Source organism: Gamsiella multidivaricata, assembly GCF_025024155.1.
Source record: "Gamsiella multidivaricata strain RSA 2152 chromosome Unknown BC939scaffold_141, whole genome shotgun sequence".
NCBI lineage: Eukaryota > Fungi > Mortierellomycota > Mortierellomycetes > Mortierellales > Mortierellaceae > Gamsiella > Gamsiella multidivaricata.
The window spans coordinates 1-25,136 of NW_026251849.1; the positions used below are offsets into that span (position 1 = coordinate 1).

General features: G+C 47.0%; 6 protein-coding genes across 6 annotated transcripts; 3 read left to right on the forward strand and 3 right to left on the reverse strand.

Moving 5' to 3' along the window:
* Positions 1 to 759: 759 nt before the first annotated feature.
* Positions 760 to 1,885, reverse strand: BC939DRAFT_64919 (uncharacterized protein). Its single transcript, XM_051561802.1, has 4 exons — positions 1,759 to 1,885; positions 1,556 to 1,653; positions 1,236 to 1,453; positions 760 to 1,140 (listed from the first exon to the last, which is right to left on the reverse strand). Exons 2-4 carry the CDS (start codon positions 1,595 to 1,597, stop codon positions 840 to 842), a joined length of 561 nt encoding a protein of 186 aa, XP_051406178.1. The 5' UTR covers positions 1,598 to 1,653; positions 1,759 to 1,885; the 3' UTR covers positions 760 to 839.
* BC939DRAFT_64924 (uncharacterized protein) lies at positions 1,696 to 3,881 on the forward strand. Its single transcript, XM_051561803.1, has 6 exons — positions 1,696 to 1,885; positions 1,997 to 2,218; positions 3,020 to 3,139; positions 3,283 to 3,429; positions 3,533 to 3,773; positions 3,874 to 3,881. Exons 2-5 carry the CDS (start codon positions 2,043 to 2,045, stop codon positions 3,561 to 3,563), a joined length of 474 nt encoding a protein of 157 aa, XP_051406179.1. The 5' UTR covers positions 1,696 to 1,885; positions 1,997 to 2,042; the 3' UTR covers positions 3,564 to 3,773; positions 3,874 to 3,881.
* Positions 3,882 to 4,478: 597 nt separating this feature from the next.
* BC939DRAFT_508617 (uncharacterized protein) lies at positions 4,479 to 7,466 on the forward strand (the record flags this gene model as incomplete). The annotated part of the gene is made up of 10 exons (XM_051561026.1): positions 4,479 to 4,508; positions 4,619 to 4,684; positions 4,815 to 4,877; positions 5,009 to 5,073; positions 5,753 to 5,916; positions 6,038 to 6,075; positions 6,201 to 6,276; positions 6,526 to 6,570; positions 6,673 to 6,722; positions 7,413 to 7,466. The coding sequence occupies 10 exons, from the start codon at positions 4,479 to 4,481 to the stop codon at positions 7,464 to 7,466; spliced, it is 651 nt and encodes a 216-aa protein (XP_051406180.1).
* Positions 7,467 to 12,320: 4,854 nt separating this feature from the next.
* BC939DRAFT_470298 (uncharacterized protein) lies at positions 12,321 to 13,217 on the reverse strand. Its single transcript, XM_051558102.1, has 2 exons — positions 13,014 to 13,217; positions 12,321 to 12,467 (listed from the first exon to the last, which is right to left on the reverse strand). The coding sequence occupies exons 1-2, from the start codon at positions 13,118 to 13,120 to the stop codon at positions 12,350 to 12,352; spliced, it is 225 nt and encodes a 74-aa protein (XP_051406181.1). The 5' UTR covers positions 13,121 to 13,217; the 3' UTR covers positions 12,321 to 12,349.
* A 2,263-nt stretch (positions 13,218 to 15,480) lies between these two features.
* BC939DRAFT_470306 (uncharacterized protein) lies at positions 15,481 to 16,381 on the forward strand (the record flags this gene model as incomplete). The annotated part of the gene is given in 3 exon segments (XM_051558103.1): positions 15,481 to 16,008; positions 16,021 to 16,277; positions 16,288 to 16,381. Coding segments are annotated over 2 exon segments (404 nt in total), but the record flags the coding sequence as incomplete, so codon positions are not given.
* A 7,167-nt stretch (positions 16,382 to 23,548) lies between these two features.
* BC939DRAFT_497650 (uncharacterized protein) lies at positions 23,549 to 24,894 on the reverse strand (the record flags this gene model as incomplete). Its single annotated transcript, XM_051559732.1, has 2 exons — positions 23,549 to 23,580; positions 23,688 to 24,894. 2 exons carry the CDS (start codon positions 24,892 to 24,894, stop codon positions 23,549 to 23,551), a joined length of 1,239 nt encoding a protein of 412 aa, XP_051406183.1.
* Positions 24,895 to 25,136: the final 242 nt, after the last annotated feature.

Consider the following 25,136-nt stretch of genomic DNA (forward strand, 5'->3'; position numbering starts at 1 on the left):
GCGGGGTGCTGAGCCCGACGAACACAGGAGGCGGAGGGTTTTCCGACTTGCGCTCCTTGGCCGACTTGAGCGTTGTCACAAGGCTGTCAAAAGTCCGGCAGACAAGCAGCCAATCCCGAGCATCGTCCTCAAAGTCAGTCAGAACGTCCGAAACGGTGTAGGCAATCTTGAGCTTGGCAAATTCCACTGCAATGCAGACAGTATCAGCGCGCTTCATGGTATAAAAGATACAGGTCTGCTCGACAACCTGGAAAAAGATCAGTCTGACCTGCTCGATATTCTCAAACCTCGTCACAATCTCGTCCAGAACGCGCTTCGACCACAGCGCAATGCGGCATAAGTCTCCTGTGTCCTTCTGCGCCGACGCTTCAAACGAGACCTCTGCGACCCCAATATCGAGACACTCCTTGTACCGGACGAGGAAGTCGGGATTCTTGGATAATGTTGTCAAGTTCTTGCAGAGGCGCACGAAAATGCTACCGGATGTCGCGGTAGTTGCTGAACTATGGTGGAGATATCAGAAGTCCAGAAGCAGTGTTTGAAATAGGGCCGAACTGGAAAAAAAAAAAAAAAAAAAAAAAAAAAAACGAGCATATGATAAACACAGGCGTACAAAATGTCTGCCAACTTACTGTGCGAGACGACTAAAGTCTGGACGATCAAAAATAGGCCGCAGCATACCCAATATGAACGAGCTAGTTTGGTCAGCCTCGCTCACAGGCGCGCATTCCTTGGGCAGCTTGACCGCGTGCTCATAGAGCTCCTTCAGCGGCGAGTCTTCTTCTTCTTCTATCCGTTTCTTGAGCTGCTTGCGTGCATACTCGCATCCACCTTTGCGCTCAGCTTTCCGAAACACCTAACACAAAAGGAAATAGATCCAGGATAAGTACACAGAGGCTCCGCAGCATGTGTATATCGTATCGACCGCATGATCTTCCAACTACCAAGGCACATACATTGCGGGCTGCTTGGCAAAAGGCCACCGCACCATCTTCCTCGTCCGCCCTGGCTTGTTCGTCGTCCTTGTTGGGCTGGATCATCTCGACCATGACCTCGCGCAACCTCTCAAAGCGCTCGCCAAAATGCCGGCGCTGCATATTAGTGGGCTCTTTGCCGAGGAACAGAATTCCGGCTGTGGCCCTGCAGGTGAACAGCAATATTAAATGCATCGCGTTAGCTTATCAGCGAAAAGCATCATGTACACAAAGAAATCAGTCATGGTCAACGCAACTTACAGAAAGTCTTGGAAGGTGTCGCGGTCATATGGCGTGGCGATCGCCTCCTCATAATAGTCGTTGAATGGGGCCGAGATGTCGTAGTATCCGATGATGCAGCTAAAGGCGAACGCTTCATAGTCGAATACGACGTTCAGGGGGCGGTGGCCCTGCTCCTGGACAAGTGTGGCCACCTCCTCTTCCTCCTCGTCCTCATCATCGTCGTCGTCATGGCTTGTCTTCATTCGTTGAAGAATACAAAGAAGAGGATTGCATTGTTATCAACATCAAATCCAAGAGCCATGACGGTCGAATGGCCTTGCAAAACGTCAAGCGCTTACCTCGCTCTGAAAGGGGTTGTTCGCATGGGTGGCGCTCTTCATGGTGTTTGGGCCTCCCACCACACGCTCGCCCTTCTCTGCTCTTGGTCGCTGCAGATCTTTTTCGGTAGTTTGCAAAATGAACCAAAAAAGTAATGAGGAAATAGTCAACTGGGGTCGAGAGTACCAACCAACGCAAAGATGGTCACGATCAGACTCCTCACCATGCTCTTCCGCCTCCTGATCTCGGTCTCGCTTTCCTAGAATTGTTCCAGATTGCTTGGTGGATGGCTCATCCTGATGCCACACCTTCTTGTTCAAAGCCCATATTCGGATAGATGGTCAGCAAAGGTTAGTAACAGCGCCAAGAGGCGACGATCGAAGACAGTGACAATGTTGCGCTTGGAGATAGTTCTGACATTAACGAAAAAAAAAATAATCACGCACCGTTTGCTCGCCTAGACGTTTGCGCAGCTTTTGTTGTGCCAGGTAACGCTCTTCATTGACAATGATGTCGTTGGTGATGTCCGTCGCTGCCTCCGTCCTGAAGGCTTCCAAACGCAGCTTGCCCATTTCGTCACCAAGGAAACCGACCCATGCGCAAGCATACGATCGAATCGCTCTGTCCACTGTTTTCCGACTGCTGATCTTGACAAGGCCATCAATGAACAGCGTGTGGTCGTTGTGAGTCTTGAAAAAGTGCTTTAAGGACCACTGGCCGACAGGAGTGACGAAAAAGTACTGGTCCGCCTCCAGGCCGGGATGCTCCCCAAGATGCGTCGCGAGACCATAGTACTGAGGTTGGTTAGCCATTGCTTGTAGCGAAAGAGCTGGGTTGGATAGTGTTGTAGACTTGATCTGGTTGTGCTGGAGGCTCGCAATTTCTGAAGGAATTGGGGACTACGTCACCAACTCCGTGCGCTCTCTACCTCCCTCTTCTCTCCTAATCCCTAACCGTTTGGCGGGCGCAACCAAGGCAAGGCATAGTCATTAATCAACCTCAACGCACTCCTGTCGGCCCGTTTGGCGGGGAGGAATGCTGTCCATCGATATGTGCGACCGGCCATGGTGGCCTGCACATGGAGGTGCTGCATTCAGCGCGAGGCTGTTGATTCACGTTTCATATTTTTGTTTTTTTGTGCGATGGTGCTCGGTGCGGGTGCGACAGCGTTGCCATTACGCATGTTCTATGCGGCACGCCGATCCGCATACTCGCCTGTCGGCCCGTTTGGCGGGGTGAGATGCCCATCGCGATGCACTGTCGGCCCGTTTGGCGGGTGCATCCAAGGTAAGCCATGTTTTTTATGTCATTCAGTCGTAATGCACTCCTGTCGGCCCGTTTGGCGGGGAGGAATGCTGTCCATCGATATGTGCGACCGGCCATGGTGGCCTGCACATGGAGGTGCTGCATTCAGTGCGAGGCTGTTGATTCACGTTTCATATTTTTGTTTTTTTGTGCGATGGTGCTCGGTGCGGGTGCGACAGCGTTGCCATTACGCATGTTCTATGCGGCACGCCGATCCGCATACTCGCCTGTCGGCCCGTTTGGCGGGGTGAGATGCCCATCGCGATGCACTGTCGGCCCGTTTGGCGGGTGCATCCAAGGTAAGCCATACTCTTTTTTTATTGTTTGTAACAAGGCAAGTCATGTTCTCTACTTAGGCGCTGCACGCCTCTGTCACCTTCGAAGCATCGTATGATAATTCAGCACGTCTCACTTTTTTGTACATGCCTTAATACTAAATCAGAGGCCAAAGATGTGACTCTCTCATAGGTCTTCTACCTCTTGGGAGACGATCGCTGGCACCACATTGGAGACATCCTTCGAGCATAGAGTGGCACACGAGCATCTCAACATCCTCTGCCGCCATAGAGCTAGTAGCCGATAACCGAGTGCAAGGCTCATTGACCAGAATAGCAGTAGAAGTGGTGGCGCTGTAAGCTCTCTTGAAACTCACTCTTTCTTCCTTACTCTTTCTCTCTCCCTCTCTCTTTTAGCAAGGTTACAGGAGTGGTTGGAAGCACATGACAGAGGACCAGGCAGAGGACCAGGCAGGAGATAGGTGGTGGTGAAGAGAGAGTCTATGCTGATTCGTTGTTTTTAACTCATTGCAGAAGATACACTATTTCTTTCGCTCTCGTTCCCCTCTCTACTCTGGTCTCTAGGAACGGATACAGGAGTGCTTGAAAGCATACAGGAGGATGAACCAGGAAGAACTACGAGGACAGAACACAGGAAGTAAATGGTGGCGGAGGAGTGTGTGTGCTGATCTGCAGTTGTTTTTTTACTCATTGCAGAAGACTCACCAACACTCCTTTTCTTTCCACTTTTCCTTTAGTGACGGATATATGAGTGCTTGAAAACACACAACAAAGGACCATGCAGGAGCAGAATACACAAGTAAGTGTTGACAGGTGTTGCGCGCGCACTGACAGTGTAGGGAAAAGTATTGGAGCTTGGCTGATAGGAGCAATTGACTTACGGGAGCTCTTTTCTCTTGTCGTTTTTTTCCTTTCTCCCCGATAGCAGGATTGCGAGAGTGCTTTGATGCACATGACAATGGACTACAGAAGCAGCACGTCGAAGTAAGTGTCGACAGGAAACAGAGTCATTGTTGTTCATTGTCTGTTGTGCACGCGGATTAAGAGTAGAGATCAGTGTTGAGGTTGGGTTCAAGAGCAATTGACTCATCAGTGTTGTCTTTGGCCTTCTCCTTCTATCTGCTAAGTCGAGTCGTATGTGTTTATTGATGCACATGTCGATGGACAAGAGAAGCCGGATTCACTGCAGGTAAGTGCAGTGCTGCATACGAGCTGGCAGTGGTAGTCTGTGTTTGGTATGGTTTATGGTATGCAGTAGAACTCATTGGATCTTCTTTCTCTGCCTCTGTCCTTATTACAGCTGCTTTAGTACGATCCCAGCAGTATCTTAAAGTACGCAGCAATGAAACGTGGGAGCTGGATCGCGTTGCAAGTAAGTGTTGTGTTGAGTCGTTGTTGGACATCGCAGTGCAGCACAGGAACTAGCAGTGGGGATCAGTCTTGACTCACTAGAGCCCTTTTCTCTTTTCTTTACTGTTTTAGCATAGTCACAGCAGTGCCAGCGCGCACCCAGCAAGTGAACCACAAGAGAGCTGGACTGCGTTGCAAGTAAGCGCTGTCAAGACTCTCTGCTGATTCGCAGAGGTGCACACGAGTTGGTAGTCGGGATCAGTGTTCAGTTTGGCGGACTGGAGCAATTGACTCACCAGACTTCTATCTCTTTATGTGGCCTCCTTAGCATGGATGCAACAGTGTCAACACGTACCCAGCAGAGGAAGGCGGGAGCAGGACCGTGTTGCAAGTAAGTGTTGACAGGGATTCTGTTTTGATTTACGTTGGTCATCGCAGTGCTGCAGTTAAGCTGGGTGCGGGGATCGGTCTTGACTCACCAGAATCCTTCTCTCTCTCTCTTTTCTTCTTTTGCTGCTTTAGCATCGTTGCAACAGCGTCAACGCGCATCAAGCAGAGGAAAAGCGGGACCAGGGATCACGTTGCAAGTAAGTGCCGGCAGAGCTCTATGTTGATTCACGTTGGTCGTCGTTTGTTGCAGTCAGGCTGGGCGTGGAGATCAGTCTTGACTCACCAAAGTACCTCTTTCTTGTTTCCCCTGCTACTCTAGCATGGTTGCGACAGCGTCAATTTGCACTCAGCAAGTGAAAAGCGGGAGCCGGAACTACGTTGCAAGTGTATATGGTTTATTCTTCTCGACCAATTTTAATGGCATCTTATGCTTAAGCAAGCATTGTCATGCCTGTCCCTGAGCCACCAATCTGAGAAATATCGCAGATCGTGCACAGGTTGCCTTGGAATTCAGTGAGTGAGTCACGCCGGCTCAGTTCAATGCTCAGTCCTGAGATGTATTCACGACAGACCCCACAAGCTGTAACGCCTATCAAGTTAACAAGAATAAAAGGAACCATCAGTCATCATGTCCTCGCGTAGCTTCCTCTGCCAAAATGCCCTCGCCCTCTTTCATGTGGTCATACTTCCTCAGCTTCTGTCGTCTGTGTCACCACAGTCAGCAGCAATGGGTGAAGAATCCGTCTGAACAGGGTGCACGCCTCTACAATTTTGTTGCCGTTGTCTCCTTATAAGCGTCTTGTATGTCCTTTGGAATCAACGCGTGGAAGCTCCTGACAAGCACTGGCAGTGCCCTTCTCTGGTCGCTTTCGGTAGGGTTGCGACGCACCGGCAGCGTGATCGGCGGCATGCCTTCATTGCCAGTGAGAATGGTCCTGCTGGCTTGAAAGAAGGACAGGAAGTGATCCTTAAGAGGCTCAAAGTTGAAGGCTTCGACCTGGCGCTAGAAGAGCTGTCAAGAGAAAAGGAGAGCATCGGTGGTGTGCACTCGAAGAGGGTGCACTACAATAACAAAAAATGCCAGGACAGTGATCAGCTTCCCAGTTTGAAAGAGTAGCTCTACAGTTAGATAGTGTAATCGTTTGTGCTTACCGATGATAGTCGACACAGGTGTCAGTCTCAAGAAGGTGGAGCGGAGGGTGTGTTGTCTCGAAGGACGCGCGGTGTGCGGTTCTGTGACCGTCTTCCCTCCTTCCTTGCACTTCTCCCTTCCTTCTTCCTTCTTCCTTCTTCCTTCTTTGCTCTCCTCCTTTGACCGGAACAGGACGTGGAGGGCATCAAGTGCGGACAGGACGTTGTGCTGATCGCAGAGGACCAGGCAGGAGGAGGACACACAGGAGGTAAGTGTTGGCAAAGGGGGTCTTTACCGATTCGTTGTTTCCTCATCGCAGAAGACTCACCAGCCATCTTTTTCTTTCCTGCTCCCTCTCTGTTTCGTTTAGCAGCGGGTACAGAAAGCAGGCAGGATGCAGGACCAAATTGCAGGAGGAGGCACAACAGAGTCTATGCTGATTCGTTGTTTGCTCACCGCATTAGACTCACTAGGCACTCCTGTTTCCTCTTCACTGTTTTCTTGAACCATGGGTCAGGAGTGCACGGAAGCACATATGCCAGCATGAGGATACACGCTGGAGGTAAGTGGGTGCAAAGAGGGTGTCTGCTAATTCGTTGTTTGCTCATCGCAGAAGACTCATCAGGCAGCCTTTCTCTCTCTTCCCTTTTCACTCTCTCTTTAGCAATGATTACAGGAGTGGTTGGAAACACACGGCAGAGGACTAAGCAGGAGGTAAGTGGTAATGGGTTTGGTTGATAGTGTATAATACACTCGTTGGATGTCCCTCTCTGACTCTCTTTTGTTTGTTGCTTCAGCACGATCGTCAAAGTGCTTATAAGCACACAGCAGTGGGAACGCCGGGGAGCTGGACGTGTTGCGAGTAAGTGTTGAAAGGACACTCGTGCTGATTCGCGTTGGTCATCGCAAAGCTGCACACGAGCCAGCAGTGAGGATCAGTGTGCATCTTGGCTGTCGAAGCAATTGACTCACTAGAGCCCTTCTCTCTTTTTGTTTTCTTTGCTGTGTAAGTATGGTTGCAACAGTGTCAGCACGCATCCAGCAGTGGAAACGCGGGAGCAGGACCATGTTGCAAGTAAGTATTGACAGGACTCTGTGCTGATTCAGCGTTACTCATCGGTGCTATAACGGTGCGGCTGGAGGAGATCACCCTTAGTGCTTGTCTGTTGAGCCATGGACTCACCGCTGAACCCTTCTTTTGTTCGTTCTCTTTCCCTTTTCGATGCAACTAGGAAGGCTGGGGCAGGGTCACCGAGTAAGTGTTGACAGTGTCGTCGTGCTGAATCAGTGTTGCTCATCGGTGTAGCAGCAGAGCTGGCAGTGGTGATCAGCCTTGGAGTTTATCTTACTAGGTTTCATAAGCTCACCACAGCCCTTCTTTTGTTTTTTCTCTTTCTCTTCTAGCAGCCGCTAGTGTGGTCTTACAGAAGTATAGGATTTTCTGGATCAACAGGATAGTGGCAAGCAGAAAGACAGTGCAGTGTCACCCAGTAAGTGTTGACAGGATGTTGTGCTTATTCAGTGTTGCTCATCGATGCTGCAGCGGTGGGACTAGTAGAGGAGATCAACCTTGGTGTTCGTCTGTTGAGATCAAAGACTCACCACAGAACCCTTTTGTTCTTTCTCTCTCCCTTTTCTCTACGACTAAGAAGGCTGACAGGAGTGCGACGAAGCATTGGGCAGTGGTAAACAGATTTTTTTATTTTTATTTTTTATTTTTTTACTAGTAGAACTGCCCGTGGCACACGCCACGGGTCCGAGGTAAAAAATAAAGTAGCTTTATTGCACGTTCAACAGATTCCTGCAGACGATATTTCGCGTCTAAACGCCCTCCTGTCCATCTATGGCACCATTTTCGACCAGAACCTTGAGGTTGTCTCGGTGTTTGCAACGCGAGAACCCGACATACAATTACCCAGCACCAGAGACGTGCTGAGGAAGATACACACCAACGCGATCAAGTGTTTATCCTTGTGCCTTGTTAATGGTCAAGGCAAACGCAAGTTTGACAGGAAACTGGCGCCTAGTGAACTTGATTGGCGTAAATCCGTCGTCCAGGGTCGTAAGAGGTATGCGTGGAATAAGCACTGTTCGTCTCCTGAAGTCACCGTTAAGAATCTCGGCACTGATGTATCTCTGACGGAGTGCTCGAACAATCAGACGCATATCGTTGCAGAGGCCGGATTTCCCGTCCATGTTTCGAAGAAGAATGATAGGCTGGCCCACCTTCAACAGCAACTCGTGGGGAGGCATACCTGGAGGACCATTGTACATTGAGCTTTACATGATCTGTAGCGGGACTTTGAAAGTAGAGTGGACTGTACGGCCTCCTATCAAGACCCGAGCAGCAATTCCAGATGACGCTGTTCCGTCCAGACCCCAAATTGGGATCGTGCTGGGAGTGAACCTTCTCATTTAGGCTACTACCTTTTTTATTCATGAGTCTATTAAGCTATCTAGTGCTCCAAGACCCAGGTCGAGGCTATAAAAACCTCTACCAGGAGCATAATAAACAATAACGCTCTTTTGTCTCCTTGACTCACACTCAGGTACATAAAACATCACAGACGCAACTACCATCACGTCCTTCTCGCGTCTTCCTCGGATACGGGCAATCAAAGTGCTGTACAAAAATGACTTGCCCGTTCCTCTTGGTCTATCAATAAAGAACACCTTTGCCACACCTTCGTCCTTGTTATCCAGCGCTGCCGTGGTTGCAGCGTACAGTGCTTTTTGATCGTCTTTGCAGAAATCCAAGTCATGAGCTGACTTAGCCGCAAGTACCCCAGTGCCGAGCTCTGCATGTTGTCCAAGTTCGTCACTGTTGGGTTGGCGATTGATGAGGTTGTGAAAGTTTCGAAGCATCTCTTCATAGACCGCCAGACTAATCCCAGTTCCCTTCAAAATCTCGTTGACGTGGAACAGTGCAGCGCTCTTGACAGCCTCTCCTCATTAAGGCAATCTCCAGCAACGCACAGGAAGAAAGTTCTGAGATAGGTTATCAGCGAATGCTTCCCTCAATTCGGGAGGATTGGATGGGCTGCATAGGTGCAGAGCCATAGCGAAAAGATGGCGTACGTTCTTGGGACTTCAACGCCTGTTACCAAATATTCAGTGAGAGGGCACCGTTCAAAGGGCAACGCATCTAAATCCTTTGCGCTATTCGGTCGATTGAAAGCGGTAATTATATCAGCGCGCCTGGTGAGAGGTATAGGCTCATCTCATAAAAAAAAAAAGAAAAAAAAAGAACTTGCCTTTCGAGCGGGTTACTGAGATTCTTAGGGCAGTCCTTGAAGATGATTTTGGAGTAGCTAGCTTGGCCGCATCTGCATGTCCGAGACGCTTGGAGAGATCCTGCAGCAGGGGCAGGTGCCAGGCCCGCATACTCTAGTTCCTCCAGATGGTGATTAGCACGCTCATGCCCTTGCTGTCTTTCGCGAGAATTAGCCCAGCACGCCTGGTGAGAAGTACATCAGCGGTTACATAGTTCAGATTGTTCTGCAAGTCCACCCCATAAAAAAAAAACTGCCTTTCGGGCGTACCACTGGGATCCCCAGAGCAGTCCCCGAAGTTAGTTTTGGAGTGGGTAAGATGACCACATTTACATATCCGAGGCGCTTGGAGAGGTCCTGCAGCAGGGGTAGGTGCCAGATCCGCATGCTCTGGTTCATCCAGATGGCGATCAGCATGCTCATGACCCTGCTATCTTTCACTGGCGTACTGGGCTGCATAGGCGGAGATGAGCATAGCACGCCTGGTGAGAGGTACATCAGCTGTTAGTTTAGATTGTCCGTAATCCCATCCCATAAAAAAAAAAAGAAAAGGAAGCTGCTTTTCGAGCGTGTTCTTGGGATTCTCAGGGCAGTCCCTGAAGGTGATTCTGCAGTGGCCAGTTTGGCCTCATATGCATGTTCGAGCTGCTCAGACAGGTTCAGCAGCAGGACTATAGATTCGATCAATTCGTGTCGAGTCAGCATGGGGACCAATATCAATGTAAAAAGTAACAAAGACACACTTCACATACGCTTGGTTGCACGTTATATCCATGTTCTCGGGAGTCAATGTAAGAGGGATGCAGTTGTTGAGGGAGGAGCAGAGGGAATGGCTTTGAGTGATAAGGGTCAAGCAGTGAATGTTTAAGGATGGAGGGCATTTGTCAGTGGTGGATGTAAGAGGAGATTTATTTTTGGGCGAAGCAAGAATTGCGTTGCTCGAAATTTTGCATCAAGAAAGGGTATTGCCATCGAGATCTTAACATCAAAGAAAAGGTACTGCAAATTGATTAAATTTATTAGATGTGTAAAGTAGTCTTCAAAATCCCCCAAATCAACCTTGTGTAACTCGTCAAACCCATCGAACCACCGCCGATATCATTCATCATACCTCAGACTAAGCATTCACTGTGGTTGTTGCGGTGCGAAATGAGCGAACGACATGGTGACATGAAATACCTTTTCGGACATGTGTAGTAAGTCTGGCGGTCGTTGTTCTTGTTGCACTTTTCGGATCTGAGCATGTTGTAGGGGTTTCAGTGTAGGATGGTGGTAGGCGGCGGTGATAGAGACAGACAGACAGAGAAAGAGTTGATGAGAGAGAAGGATAGATAAAAGATTTTTTATTTTTTACTTTATTTTCTGGATTTCTGGCTCTCGAGTGCATCGAGTCTATGATGGAGAGGGAGATCTACGCAACATGGCAGAGCATCCTCTATTCGACTTTAAGCTTGTACGTGGACAAAGAAAAGAGCCTTTGTGTGTACAGTACTTTGAGGAAAGGTTACAATAAACTGCACTTTTTTGTTTTCGTGCTTTTACTTCATGATATACTATATCTTTCGAAGAGTCGTTCTAGTAAAATACGAAGGCAACTGTCGAGGCTAAAGAATGGAGTACACATGATGGCAGTGCCTTTATTCCTTGCGGAGAAATATATGCTTTCGTAATGCTATGTCATTGTAACCATTTTTCACTGCCACTCTTAATACCTTGTGTGGCCACCTTTCGCCTTCAATACAGCCTGAACTCGGTCCGGCATCGACTCGTAGAGCTTTCTGATGAAGTCTTCAGGAACCTTTTCCCACTCCTCAAGAACTGCTTGCTATAAATAGTGGATACTGGTGGGTCTTATTTCTCGCAGGCCTATGCGAGTTTTGATGTACCTCCACACATGCTCTATGGGGTTTAAATCAGCAGATTGTGCAGGCCATGGCAGTAGCGTGTATCCTTGCTCATCCAAATAGCGCCTTGTCGCACGAGCAGTGTGTTTAGAGTCATTATCCTTCGGGCCAGGACCATATATGTGTTATCTTCTTTTATTGAAATAAAACGCGAAAATCCAGAAACTACCCGTAAGGAAAAAATGAAATAAATTCTGCTCGTATACCATGAATGCCTACTATCTTCTTTTGTTTCGCCAGGGACATACCCGCATACATAGAAAATCACTCCATGTCTACTCCTCCCACACAAGATGCAAACACTATTGCCAACCTTCAAGAACAGGTGGCCAATATGGCCCGCCAGATCGCTATTCTTCAAAGTTCCAGAGAGTCAGACCCTCAGCTCGAGGAACCGATCTCCGTCAAGACTTACCATCCTTCTGCAGAGGAAGCTGAACGATATCCTCCTATCCAGCCTTCAGACCCCGCATCTTTCTTTCAGCAAGACACCCCGGACGACGAATTTTGGGAACAGTTCCGCCGCTACCCCAAGAATTCAGCGATGGGATACGAACCTCCCAAGATCCCAAATGTCATTCCTCTCTCTCCACCACAGAAGGCCCATGATCATCAGCTACGCAACTGTCAAGTTCTGGGCAGGCAGATAGATAGGAACGAGAGTAGTGTGCAAATAAATGAGCGAGAGCAGGTTCAAGACAAGGAGGTTTTGTATTGCAGACTGAGGAACTATGGCTATTGCAACAGCAGCAGAGTCAAGGGGTCAAGGGCAGTGGTCAAGTAGGAATGCGTAGAAATGAATGCTGTTTAATGATCGTAAGTAGGGTCTATATATACATGTCTGGGGTCTATTGTACAGTGTCGTAGTGGAGTTGTCATGATGCCGGGCTCCCATCCTGGCTCTGTGTGTCGTAACCGTGAAGCTTGGTAACCGAGTGGTAATCCTGTTGCACTTTCATAGCTGAGGTCGCGAGTAACGATTTCCTTTGCAAGAGCGCCAACGGTTCGACATGGTTTATGGTCCTTTTTATCGCCCAGGATGTGCACTTGAAAGTTCCCTCGATTCATCATCGCAGCCTCGCAAATGCAAACATACTTCATTTCCTGAAAACGATCCTTTTTAAAAGAAAACTTGACTCCTTTGACAACAACGACGAGTTCGTCATCACGGTGATAGAGTCCAATGTGATCTCGATGCTTTGATTCCAAGCTGGCGGAAGGTAAGCCGAGATATCCATGAATACAATTTAAAAACTGACAGCGTTTTGGATTCGACATTTTTGCTAAAGGGAAAGATGATAAAAAAAAAAACGCAGACTGTCTATTTCAACATCTCTGCAACCCAGTACGACATGAACCACGTGATCTGCAACCGATGGAAACAGGCCCGCAAAACTTTGATTAAAACTGAGTTGGTGCATCCTGGACGAATTGATCATCAAAACCGACTCCCCATGCAATTTACATTTGTGTACACAAACAAACCAAACATCGCTCTCCTTCCGACTTTCCTGCAAACACACACGCAACTTGCATTTGTGTCCACAAACAGACCAACGTCACTCATTTTTTTTCGACTTTCCTCGCCCACGCTGACTGTCACGGATAGCACCATAGCGTGTGGTGCAGAGTGACAGTTGAGCTGCGCACACAATTGCTCATATTGATTTGTGACTGCTTCTACGCGCTCACGCGCTTGCACGCGTACCTCTGCCACCGTATGCTCGATCAACATATGTTCAACGAAGTATCTTTATTGATATTGCTATTATCCGGCCCGCCTAGAACCATTGTCCGGCCCGTCTAGAACCATTGCACCAGATCCATACCTTTGTGCTATTCCTAGCAAATATACCTCGCGTCCCGTAGTAGCCATCCGAGTACCCTGACCAAGAATCCTAGAAACACATAAATAGAGCCATAGAATCCATAGCATATACACTACTGAAAATAATGAGTAAATGTTTTGGTACAGTCCACGGAAAAAGTGTTAGCATGTTTTGTTATTTTGGACTTATACTCCTTTATCTCCCTATTACGCTATTACCAAGGACTGAGATGTCTGGTGGACAATGTCGTAATTTACAAGGAGCTTTCTAGAATGTTCCAGGCTTGAATGACCTTCAGCTGAGGAACGAAGGATCTCGAAAGTCATGAGGTGCACTCTAACACTTTTTAAAAAATCCTATAAATTGTGCTCTTCCCTTACGGTCTGCATCCTCACTCGCAACTAGAACAATACAACTGCACAGTTATCCACTACTCCCATCCTACGCCACATTCATCCCAAGTTTACATCAAACATGAAGCGGCTGCGAGAACAAACCGTACGCGATGCGATTATCCAACTTCGGCAAGGAAAATCTGTCCGCGAGGTCTCAAGATCCTTGCATATCTCTACTTTCTCCGTTTCCAAGATTCGTCAAAGGGACAAGGAGAACGTTCCATCCCCTAAAATAGGGCGTCCTTCGAAGGTTTCGAAGAAGACCAAGACCTTACTTGCTCGTCATTTCGTCGCAGGAAAGCCGTAACCCTCCGCGACGGCCAGCGACTTATCCAATCGGTGCAAGGAGTGCAGGTTCATGTAGGCAGTGTCCGGATCTACCTTAAACAGGAGGGCTTAAAAGCATACGTCCAGCCTAGGAAGCGTGATCTGACACCGGATCAAATCAGAGCACGCTACGAATTTGCTAAGGCGCACTTGAAATGGACCGTGGACGACTGGAAGAATGTGATGTTCTCGGACGAAACTATAATCAGCAGGATTGGGTCCTTCGGCAGGAAATTCTATTACAAGAAGCCCAACAGGAAGGATATCCAACCTCACCAAGTGCAGAAAACAAAGCAGGGCGGAGAGGGCAAAATTATGGTCTGGGGTTGCATGACATTTTATGGCTTGGGCGATGCCTGCTGGATCCCAGGAAGTATGGATGCACAAACCTACCTCGATGTACTGAAGGACTATCTTTGCGCATCTCGGGATTGGTTTGGTATGGATCCAGCAAAATTCATTTTTCAGCAGGACAATGCCAAAGTGCATACAGCAGGCATAGTCGAAGACTTCCTTAGGAAATCCAAGATCGCAGTCATGGAATGGCCTGCGAATTCTCCGGACCTCAACCCGATCGAGCATCTATGGTCGCACCTCAAGTACCGACTTGATCAGTATCCAGAGGCACCAAGCTCTTTGGACGACCTCTGGGAGCGTGTTCAGGATATATGGACAACAATAGATATCAAATTCATTCACGAGCTATATGAGAGCATGCCCGAGCGCATGAAGAGGCTTCACGCAAATAAAGGAGGCCATATCGATTATTAATGGCAGAAAAGTAGCTAACAGAATCAGAGGGTGGTCATATTTCGAAAAAGTGTTAGAATGGGGTCAATATGTTCATGTCCTCAATTAGCCGGATAGAGTGCATCCATTGGCTCGTAACTTGGCAGGTAATCTTAACAAATATACGAGATTGATCGCGTGAAGCCTCGTAGCAGTAGGCGGTATTGATGTAAGTATCAAAGAAAAAAGGTCGAAATTATGAAAACATGCTAACACTTTTTCCGTGGACTGTACTATATAAATCTATCACCTCTGAAACTTAATCTAGAGTTGATTAATAAATATCGTGTAGATGTGTGTTTGGAGACACATCTCTTTCTCACTGACTTCAAAAACCACCATATATTTCAGCATCTGCTCAACGCCAATGATGAGGAGAGCGCGGGGCGAGCATACAAGCGGCTAAAGACGAGCCATCATAAGGAGCGGCCGTGGGAACCGAAGCCACTGACCAACAAAAACAACAATAGTGATCAGACCAGTCAGAGCACGGTCGATGAGTCCACCAGCAAGGGAGCGCAGCAACCTTGGCAGCAAAGCTCAGCCCACAGAGGCGGCTTCAAAAGTAACTACCGTGGCAATAACCGTGGGGGACACAACGGTGCCCACAATGGACGAGGTAACGCCCACCCCGATGAATGCGAGCGAACGGTGTTGACTGAGACATCAGTGTTTAACAACGCTTCTGCATTTATTTTTCATACTGCACAGGCGGTCGGGGATATTGCAATGGCCCTCGAGGGGACGGAGCCCAACAACGAACCGGAGCATAGTGCGCGAAGAGTTACACCCGCAGAAACGGGACCATTTTCGAATAAAGCGTCGCTTGCGACCCAATCGAATTATTTTGCTGCACAGACCAGTGGGCGTATGGCGTGTGAGAAGGATGACCACATTGTACCCGGCGACGTTATTACCAGTGTCAATAGTAGGCATCACATCGTTTGCACAAACGCAGGTATTTCGGTTCACCGTGGATCGCCTATTTACCAGCCCATTCACCCCAGCGATGGAGGGGAAGGTAGTGAGCGACCCACAACGGCTGAGAAACAGGCGCCAATCCAGTTCAGCGCCGCGCTAGTTGACCCCAGTCAGCGATGCACGGACAATGACCAAGAGGTCGTTGACCTGAATACGATTGAAGACGATGAGTATGGAAAAGCGTACGAGAATTACACCGTGGAGCATAATCCTCTCAACGACTTTTACGATGGCTACCCCGTATTTATGCCGGACGAGAATTTAATATTCATAAAAATCAACAATTCTGTACGACGCAAAAACGATAGCCTGGACAATCGCATCATTGTCCCCGTCTACATTTATGGCGACAAGCACATGGCACTTGTTGATACCGGTGCATCGCACTCATTTATTGACACGAAGATCGTGAGCCAATACAATATTGCTGTCATTGAAGCAACAGGTCACATTGAGCTGGCAGACAAATCTATTATTATGAGAATCGGTGAGACAGAGAACGTTGAGATTGCATGTGGAGGAAGCGTTCTATCCGCTCCATACGAGGTCATCGAACAGAAATATGCGATTTCAATCGGCATGGATCATTTCTATCGGTTTGGCTTCAGGATTGAAGGTCTTCCTGATGTGGAAGAGTCTACTCATCGGTTACCGGAACCTGAAGAGGATAGTAAGCCTACTCTCAAGCCTCTCATGATCCCTGACATCGAGAAAGAACCTGAATTTATAGCTGCGAAAGAGAAATTCATGCGAGCTATCAGGCCTAAACTGGAAGCGAATGAAAGAATTCCTCTGACAAGTCACTGCCCGATTCCAGAAATGAAAGTGTTTCTTCCCGTACCTGAAGGCACAGTTGTGTTTCGCAGGTCACGTCACTTTGCTCATGCTCAACGCCCCATTCTAGACGAGGCTGTAGAGAAATGGATAAAGGACGATGTTATTACATTGGCTCCGCCCAACAACCCGCATAACAACACACTGACCTTGGCTGCAAAGAAGGATCTTGAAGGGAACAAGACGCTCTGGCGGGTCTGCTTGACCCACGACCGCTGAACGCTCATCTACCAGATGATAATTTTCCCTTGCCACTGATTTCTGAAATTATGCAGAGTGTCGGAGGCAACGACATCTTCACAACCGTCGATTTGCGGCAAGCTTATCATCGTCTGCCAATTCATGAAGAGGATCAACCCCTCACGGCTTTTATGCACAATGGGCAACAATACATGTTTAAAAAGGCACCATTTGGCCTTAAACCATTATCGAGTTTGTTCCAACGTGGTATGTCTCGCATTCTAGGAGACCTTGATTTTGTTCGCAATTTCATGGATGATATCATCATCAAGTCCCAGAATCGTGAAGATCATATTCACCACGTTGAGAGCGTCATTGAGCGCCTGAACGATGCCAAACTCATTATCAATCAAGACAAATGTAATTTCTACAGCACGCAAGTTGCGTTGCTCGGATTCATCATCGATCTGAAGGGCAAGCGAGTCGATCCCCAAAAATTGGCTAATATCGATGACTGGCAACCGCCTACCACTGGAAAGCAGGTACAATCGTACATGGGCACTTTTAATTTCTTTAGGGAATTTATGCCGATGATCAGTACTATTGCTGCTCCACTTGATGCTTTGCGCAACGAGCCAGGCACATTTGAGTTAAATGAAATACAATTGCGTTGCTTTAATGCACTGAAGAATATTCTCGTGCAGGCACCTGTATTATCATTTCCGAATTTTGCTGAGCCCTTTTATGTCGCCACAGATGCATCTAACGTGGGTATTGGAGCTGTCTTGTACCAGCTGCCTGAAGGCGAAGAGAATCCCAAGAACATTAGATACATTTCATTTATCGCGAGGTCGTTGCAGGAGAGAGAAAGGAAGTACTCCGCAACGCAGAAGGAGCTACTAGGAATAGTATTCGCTCTGAAGAAATTTCATTATTATTTGTGGGGTAGGCATTTTACGTTGTACACGGACCACCGCGCACTGACGTTCATTCATTCTCAAAAGGAGATGAACTCGATGCTCACTGATTGGCAAGAGACTATCCTGGATTACACATTTAAAGTCATTTACCGACCAGGAGTACTTAATGTATTACCCGATGCATTGTCGCGTCAGTTCCCACAGGAGCTTTGGACGAGTAGAGTACCTATTAACGGACCTACGAAAATTTACAGCTACATGCATCTTATTCAGGATAAGCAAACTCTCAGAGAGACGGTGCCAGAAGACAAACGTAAAACTTTGCTAGCCGACACCCATGCGCTTGGCCATTTTGGCACAAATGCCATGGTCAATCATATTCACTCTCTGAACAAAACTTGGTCCTTGATGGCTAAAGACTGCTTAGAATTTGTTCAGCGCTGTACAGAATGTCAACGCATAAATATAAGACGCAAGGGATATCATCCTCTGTCTGCAATCCATGCCCAACTGCCCGGAGAGCACATGGCAATAGATCTTGCCGGACCTCTCCCAGGAAGTGCCAAAGGGAACACCATGTTGCTCATTTTAGTAGATGTCTGCACTCGGTTCGTCTTTCTCGTGCCCATGAAAAATAAGACAGCAGAAACCGTAGCGCGCAAATTATTCAAGATATTTACCATCATTGGTTTTCCCCGCATTTTGCAGTCGGACAATGGAAAAGAGTTCGTTAATGAGGTTATGAGAGTGATGACCACAGAGATGGGTGTACAACATCGGTTGGTCACTCCATATCACCCTCGAGCCAACGGCGTAGCCGAGAACCATGTTAAGACAGCTGTAAACATTATCCGTAAAGAAATCAAAGCGAAGAAACGCAATTGGGACCGATATGTCACCATGGCTCAATTAGCCATGAATACGAGAATTGTTGCGTTGCACAACTCGTCCCCTTTTTCGTTATTTTTTGCCAGACGTTTCAACGGTTTCCATAATTTTTCAAACGACAAGGATGAACGATTATCCCATAGTGAACTCTTGGAGCGACTTCAATACATGACTGAAGTTGTCTTCCCAGCTGTGAGCGCCAAGTCGCGTGCCACTCAGAAGAGAATGATTGAGCGATTCAACAGAACGGTACTGCACAATGAGTTTCCGGATGGAGCCAAGGTCATGACTCTCGATCCTATCTTGGGTGATAAATTGACACCCAAGTATGAAGGTCCTTACGTTGTTGTGCGTAGAACCACAGGCGGTGCGTATGTTTTAAAGGACGGCACTGGCGATTTGCTTCAACGCCAGTATGCCCCATCCCAACTCAAACTCGTACTCGACGACTACGACGACACCACTTACGAAGTAGAAGAGATTCTCGAACATCGGGATGATTCTGAGGGGGGAGTGGAATACTTCGTAAGCTGGAAAGGGTATACAGAGAGGACCTGGGAACCAGAAGAGAACTTTGTTGAGAGAAAGTGTATCACAGACTACTGGAAGAGTCGCGATCTTCCTGGACCACCTTCTCGACCGCAGCCTCGTCAAACTTTGAAGAGCCACAGGCAAAGCAGAATCAGCAGGAGACACTATTGACACAGCGTCCAGTAGCACGTAAAAATAATATGAACAATTCTGCTGATAGTGTAACCACCCCGAAACCTAAACGCGGTCGCCCACCAAAGATTAATATAAGCGCAATTGATCGAGAGCTACCATGCACACGAGACGCGGTAGGCCACGAAGCATATCAGCGAGCAGAAAGTAGAGGAGTATGAGAAGGGGTTTTTTATGTACTTTCCCCTTGAATCACGACAGAGGTTTTCCTTCGGGCTTTCCCTCGCAAGGCCTTTTTGCTTTTTGCCTTGTAGTGAGTGATTATTACAATTGTCATGTAGAGGTTTTAAACTTTCCTCTGAAATTTATAATTTTATTTACCTTGAGGTTTTCACTTTTTCCCTCACACCGTAATCAATCAGCCCAATATGAGCTTGAAGACCTGGCTTACGCCTCCCATGGGAGGGGAGCTGTGCCATATTGGACAGATACTTCACTAGGATCACGTTATGTAGAAAAGGCCGTCCGGTAACCTACATAAAGGGGACCGGACGGTGCTATTAAAGATCCCTCTCTTGTCTCGTGCTTACTTGTATTTACTTAGTACGTATAAACCTTAATTTATCGCACATTCTATTTGTCGCAGAACCATTGGAATGTAATGCTCATTGTATGTGTCTGGCGCCATTTTTGTTATTTTTATTTTATTTATTTTGTACGTTCCTTGATTCTCATGCATGTAGTTGTCTCTTATGCAGTAAAGTAACGGTTATGAACGTGTATTTCGAGATCGTTTGCGCCGCGTGGATGACCGGTCAGGGGTACCTGTTGCCGTATCATCATATGCTCGCTTATTTGACTTTTGTTGCGTGGCATGATGCTCAGCCCAATAATCACTGATGCATCGCCGTTCAATAAAATGATCTTCAGGTTCCCATGTATTTTCATCGGAAGAATAGCCCTTCCATTTGACCAAATATTCGTTTGCGTTAGGCGTAATTTTACTAGCCCTGTGGTCAACGACTTTTCCCACTTCATAGGTATCAGTGTCTTCAAAGTCGTCCAGCACAAGCTTGAGCTGAGACGGGGCATAGTGACGTCCTAACAAGACTCCTGTGCCATCTTTGAGAATATATGAGCCATGTGAAGTGCGTCGTACCACTGTATATGGTCCTTCATATCGTGGAGTGAGCTTGCCTCCTTTAATTGGATCAAGAGTCATTACTTTTGCTCCATCTGGGAATTCATTATGCAACACTGTTGCATTGAATCGTTCGATCATTTTTTGCTGTTTCGCCTTAGATTTCTTTCTAATGGCGGGAAACACGATCTCGGTCATATATTTTAGACGTTCAAGCAGTTCTTCTTCGTTCATAATCCTGCCTTCTTCGTTGGTGTAGTTATTAAAACCATTTGCTTTGCGCGCGAAGAATAACGAGAATGGAGATGAGTTGTGCAGACTAACCGTTCGCGTATTTGCAGACAATTGTACAAAGGGAACATGTCGACCCCAATGACGATGATCTCCTTTGACTTCTTTGCGAATCATATTGCACGTTGTTTTAACATGATTTTCTGCAACTCCATTTCCCTTGGATGGTATGGTGTCACCAGACGATGGTCTATATACATCTGTGTGGTCATGATACGGGTAAGCTCGTTGACGAACTCCTTTCCGTTATCAGATTGTAACACGCGAGGGAAGCCAATATAAGTAAAGCGTTTGAACAAAGTCTTTGCGACAGTGTACGAGGATTTATCAGGTAAGGTATCCAACAGAACAAACCGAGTGCACACATCGACTATAATCAACAAATAGACATTTTTGTCTTCAGACTCTTCAAAAGGGCCTACAATGTCAATCGCAATGTGTTCACCAGGTAAATGTGCATGGATTGCCTTCATAGGATGATACCCTTTACGAGCAATGTTCATCCTTTGGCATTCTCGGCATCGCTTTACGAAATTTAAGCAATCATTGGCCAGATGGGGCCAAGTTTTCCCTTGCTGATGGATTGAATTCACCATAGCATTTGTACCAAGGTGACCCATGGCATGCGCTTTATACATGGTTTCATCCCTTTCTTTTTCGGGTACTACTGCTCTTTCTGTTTCCTCATTTTGAAGGATGTGCACGTACGCAAGAGCTCTTTTCTGCTCTTCTGTGTGGAGTGGTTGCTGTTTCCTCACCGGGAATAGACGCGACAAAGCGTCAGGAAGAATATTAATAATTCCCGGTCGGTAGTGGACGGTAAATGAATAGCTCAAAATAGTATCTTGCCATGCTGTCATCATGGAATTAAGATTCTGTTGAGAATGCAGGAACATTAAGGCACGATGGTCCGTGTACAAATCAAAATGTCTTCCCCACAAATAGTAATGGAATTTGTTCAGAGCAAACACAATTGCAAGTAATTCCTTTTTCGTGGCGCTGTATTTACGTTCTCTTTCTTGCAAAGAACGAGCCATGAAGGAGACATAATCGATGTCTTTTGGATGCTCCTTTCCGTGTGGTAATTGGTACAATACAGCACCGATACCAACATCTGAAGCATCTGTTGCAACATAGAATGGTTTGCTGAAGTCAGGGAATGCCAAGATTGGTGCATTCGTCAACATATTTTTTAGAGTATTGAATGATTGCATTTGTGCCTGATTCAGAGTGAATGGTTCGGTTCGACTACGGAGCGCATCCAAAGGTGCTGCAATGTCGCTGAACAAAGGAATATACTCTCGGAAGAAATTGAACGTGCCAAGATATGACTGAATCTGCTTCGCTGTTGTTGGCGGCTCCCATTCAGTAATGTTTGCGAATTTAGTTGGATCAACACTTTTGCCGTGCAGTCCGATAATGAAGCCCAACAGTGAGATTTGTGTGCTGTAGAAGTTGCATTTCTCGCGATTGATTATTAATTTGGCTGCATTGAGCCGTTCAATTACAGCTTGCACATGCTCAGCATGTTCTTCTCTGTTCTTGGAGAATATAACGATGTCGTCAATGAAATTGCAGACGAATGGAAGATCACCGAGGATCCTCGACGTTCCCCTCTGAAAAAGACTGGACAATGGCTTCAGTCCAAAAGGTGCTTTTTTGAACATGTACTGCTTGCCATTGTGCATAAATGCAGTCAAAGCCTGATCTTCTTCATGAATTGGGAGACGATGGTACGCCTGAGAGAGATCAATTGTAGTAAAGATTGTATGTCCACCAAGACGAGTAATAATATCGTTGATTAACGGTAAAGGATAATTGTCATCCGGCAGATGCTTATTTAGCGGTCTGGGGTCAAGACAGACTCGCCATAGCGTCTTTTTACCATACTCATCTTTTTTAGCAGCAAGTGTTAGCGTATTATTGTGCACGTTGCCAACTGGCGCCAGCGTGATAACATCATCACGTAGCCATTTTTGAATAGTGTCTTCGAAGATGCTCATTTGTCTTTCTGCAAACGGTCTGGGCCTTCGGAATAGTACAGTGCCCTCAGGGACAGGTAAATAAACCTTCATTTCAGGTACAGGACAGAAACTCGTTTTCGGTATTTCAGCATTTTGCTTCAGATACTCAGCAATGCGTTCGAGGAATTTTTGTTTTGCAGTTTGGAATGCCTTTGTCTTTTCTTCTGGAGGCTGCTCACTAGGGATTAATGAAGGTTTGGTATCTTCCTCAGGTTCGGAGAGTAGCATCGCATCATCGCCAGGGTTGACGAAACCTGAAATGCTAAAGCCGAATTGATGAAAAAGATCCATTCCTATGATGAATGGGTATGATTGATTGATGACCTCCATAGGTGCTGACACAATTCGGGTGCCGTATTGCAATTCTATGTTTTCAGTCTGACCAATTCGAGGGATGGTTTGGCTTTCATCGGCAAGCGCGATGACACCCTCAACAGGATTAACTTTTATTCCGTGTTTAAGAGCAATGTCATGCCGAATACAAGTGTCTGTTGCACCTGTGTCAAGCAAGGCCTCGTATTTTTCATCCTCAAAAGTGACAGTGACAATGATTCTTCTGTCCGCGTGGTCTCTGTTAACATTCAATTTAGTGAATTCGAATGTATTACCGTCGATTTTGTTCAACGATGAAATTCGAATTTGACGGTTTAGACATTCATAGTCCTCGTTGCTGTTTTTATCAGTCTGTCGTTCTTTTTCATACATCTCTTCGAGATCAATTAATTCAGGGATGTCATTGACATATGGATTGTAAGCGCGATAAGGTGATATTGCAGAGCGTGGCAGTACATCAGGATTGGCTACAGACTGCGCTAAAGCAGGATTCATTGCGATGCGCGGTTGTTTGTCAAAAATAATTTCGTGCCACGCGGAAGCATTAGTCTGATCGCGTGCCATATGATTGTTCGCCAACGTGGACAACCTTATTTTCTGCATGGGCTCCTCTTTCGTAGCCTCACATTTTGTGCCATCTTTTTTACGGCTATTCCTTTTTCTTTGTTTATTGCCTGAATTGGCATTGTGTCCATTATCCATAACGGTTGAGATATGTTGCGCGTCAATTTTATTGTGTATTTTGCTTGCTCCTAATTCACTGCCTCCTTCACTTGCGCCCTCGGTTAGGCTTGTAGGGACCTGAGTCATTGAAGGTAGCAGAGGGCAAGGCTCATTGGATTGATTGCTTATTTGGACAACCGAGATTGTTTGGACAGTATGATTATTATCATTCGTTGTGCTCTTACCGGACAATCGAGGCATGTGCCTGTCTCCGCGGCATTCGGCATCGCTGTGGCCGCGTCGACCACATTTGGAACACTGCTTGTGGCCTGCAGTCTCATGGGTGGGGTTCATACCACAGAGCTTGCAGTCAAGCAGCTGACCTGCTCGATTGTTGGGGCCACGGAATGCCTCTTTCGGTTCGGGCTTCTTGTTCGTTGGGGAGAATCGATTCGATCCCCTGCTGCGCTTGTTGCGCGAAGCACCTGTCGAGATACCAGCAGAAGTACCGTTAGCGTCTCTATTGATATGCGCTTGCGGGCCGACCAAACCGCTAAGAACGCTTGTGAAGTCGTTGATAGAAGTAAAGTCAACTGCGGCCCCCTTCCTGACATGAAGGCGAGCGACCATGTTGTTGAGAGTATCAGGAGACACGGTGGCACTCAATAATGTGAGAACCATTTCGTTGTCATCCTTGACACCATAGATGCGAATGTCTCGAGAAATACGCATGGCAAACTGGCGGTAAGTCTCTCTGCTCTCTCGCCCAGTCGGCAACAGTTGTTTTATCTGTTCGATGCGCTCTTGCTCGGTCAACGCAATCTTTAGAAAGATTGCTTCGCACTCATCCCAGGTCAGCTTCGTCTTCGGTCTTTTTGCAAACTCTTCTTTGAGGGCTTGACTGTGGAAGGAGCTCACAGTGAGATACGACAAGTAGCGGCTACATTGATCCTCAAACATGTCATCTCCCACATAGGCGCAAACAATGTGCTTCACCTGGTCCAAGAACGCCCTAGGATCGCTGTCGTTTTTAAAACGCGGCATATCCTTCGTCACTTTCAACGATTCTTCGAATTTTTTATTCTCTGAAAGGGGCGGAAGGTCATTACATTGTCTTTTGGTCTTGGGACCCATCGCATCGTTCAGCGAAGCCCTGTCTTCCATGGACTCAATGAATAAGCGAATTCGCTTTTCAAGCTCCGTTAGCTCGTGGATAACCCCTTCAAGGGCTTGCTCTTTCTCTGCCACACCGCTGTCATCAGGTGCGAGGGCAAGAGCACGGCTAAGGTCAGCTTTCTTTTCTCTCAGCGACCGGCGGCGCTCGTTCATCTGAGCCAGGATTTCTTGGTCCGTCGGTGTCGCCTCAGGAGCATTGCCCGATGGCTGACTCTCATTATCGACATCCATCTGCTGGTCATCGAGGGAGAGGTTGTTGATACCGTCGGTGTTCATGTTGTTGTTTTGGAATTGTGTGTGTGTGTGTGTGTGTGTGTGTATGTGTGTGTGTGTGTGTGTGTGTGTATGTGTGTGTGTGTGTGTGGATAGTATCTTCACTGAAAAAAATGAAATATATGGTGGTTTTTGAAGTCAGTGAGAAAGAGATGTGCTCCAAACACACATCTACACGATATTTATTAATCAACTCTAGATTAAGTTTCAGAGGTGATAGATTTATATACAGTATGGTGCAAAAC

Coding starts and splice junctions, on each gene's coding strand:
- BC939DRAFT_64919 (XM_051561802.1), bottom strand. CDS start 1,597: ATGAAGAGCGCCACCCATGCGAACAACCCCTTTCAGAGCGAG. Junction 1,454..1,555: donor ACAACCCCTTTCAGAGCGAG/GTAAGCGCTTGA, acceptor CAACGAATGAAG/ACAAGCCATGACGACGACGA. Junction 1,141..1,235: donor GACACCTTCCAAGACTTTCT/GTAAGTTGCGTT, acceptor GTTCACCTGCAG/GGCCACAGCCGGAATTCTGT.
- BC939DRAFT_470298 (XM_051558102.1), bottom strand. CDS start 13,120: ATGCTATGGATTCTATGGCTCTATTTATGTGTTTCTAGGATTCTTGGT. Junction 12,468..13,013: donor TTGCTAGGAATAGCACAAAG/GTATGGATCTGG, acceptor CTTTCCCTTTAG/CAAAAATGTCGAATCCAAAA.
- BC939DRAFT_64924 (XM_051561803.1), top strand. CDS start 2,043: ATGATGTCGTTGGTGATGTCCGTCGCTGCCTCCGTCCTGAAGGCTTCC. Junction 2,219..3,019: donor ATGAACAGCGTGTGGTCGTT/GTGAGTCTTGAA, acceptor CGGGTGCGACAG/CGTTGCCATTACGCATGTTC. Junction 3,430..3,532: donor CTAGTAGCCGATAACCGAGT/GCAAGGCTCATT, acceptor TCTCTCTTTTAG/CAAGGTTACAGGAGTGGTTG.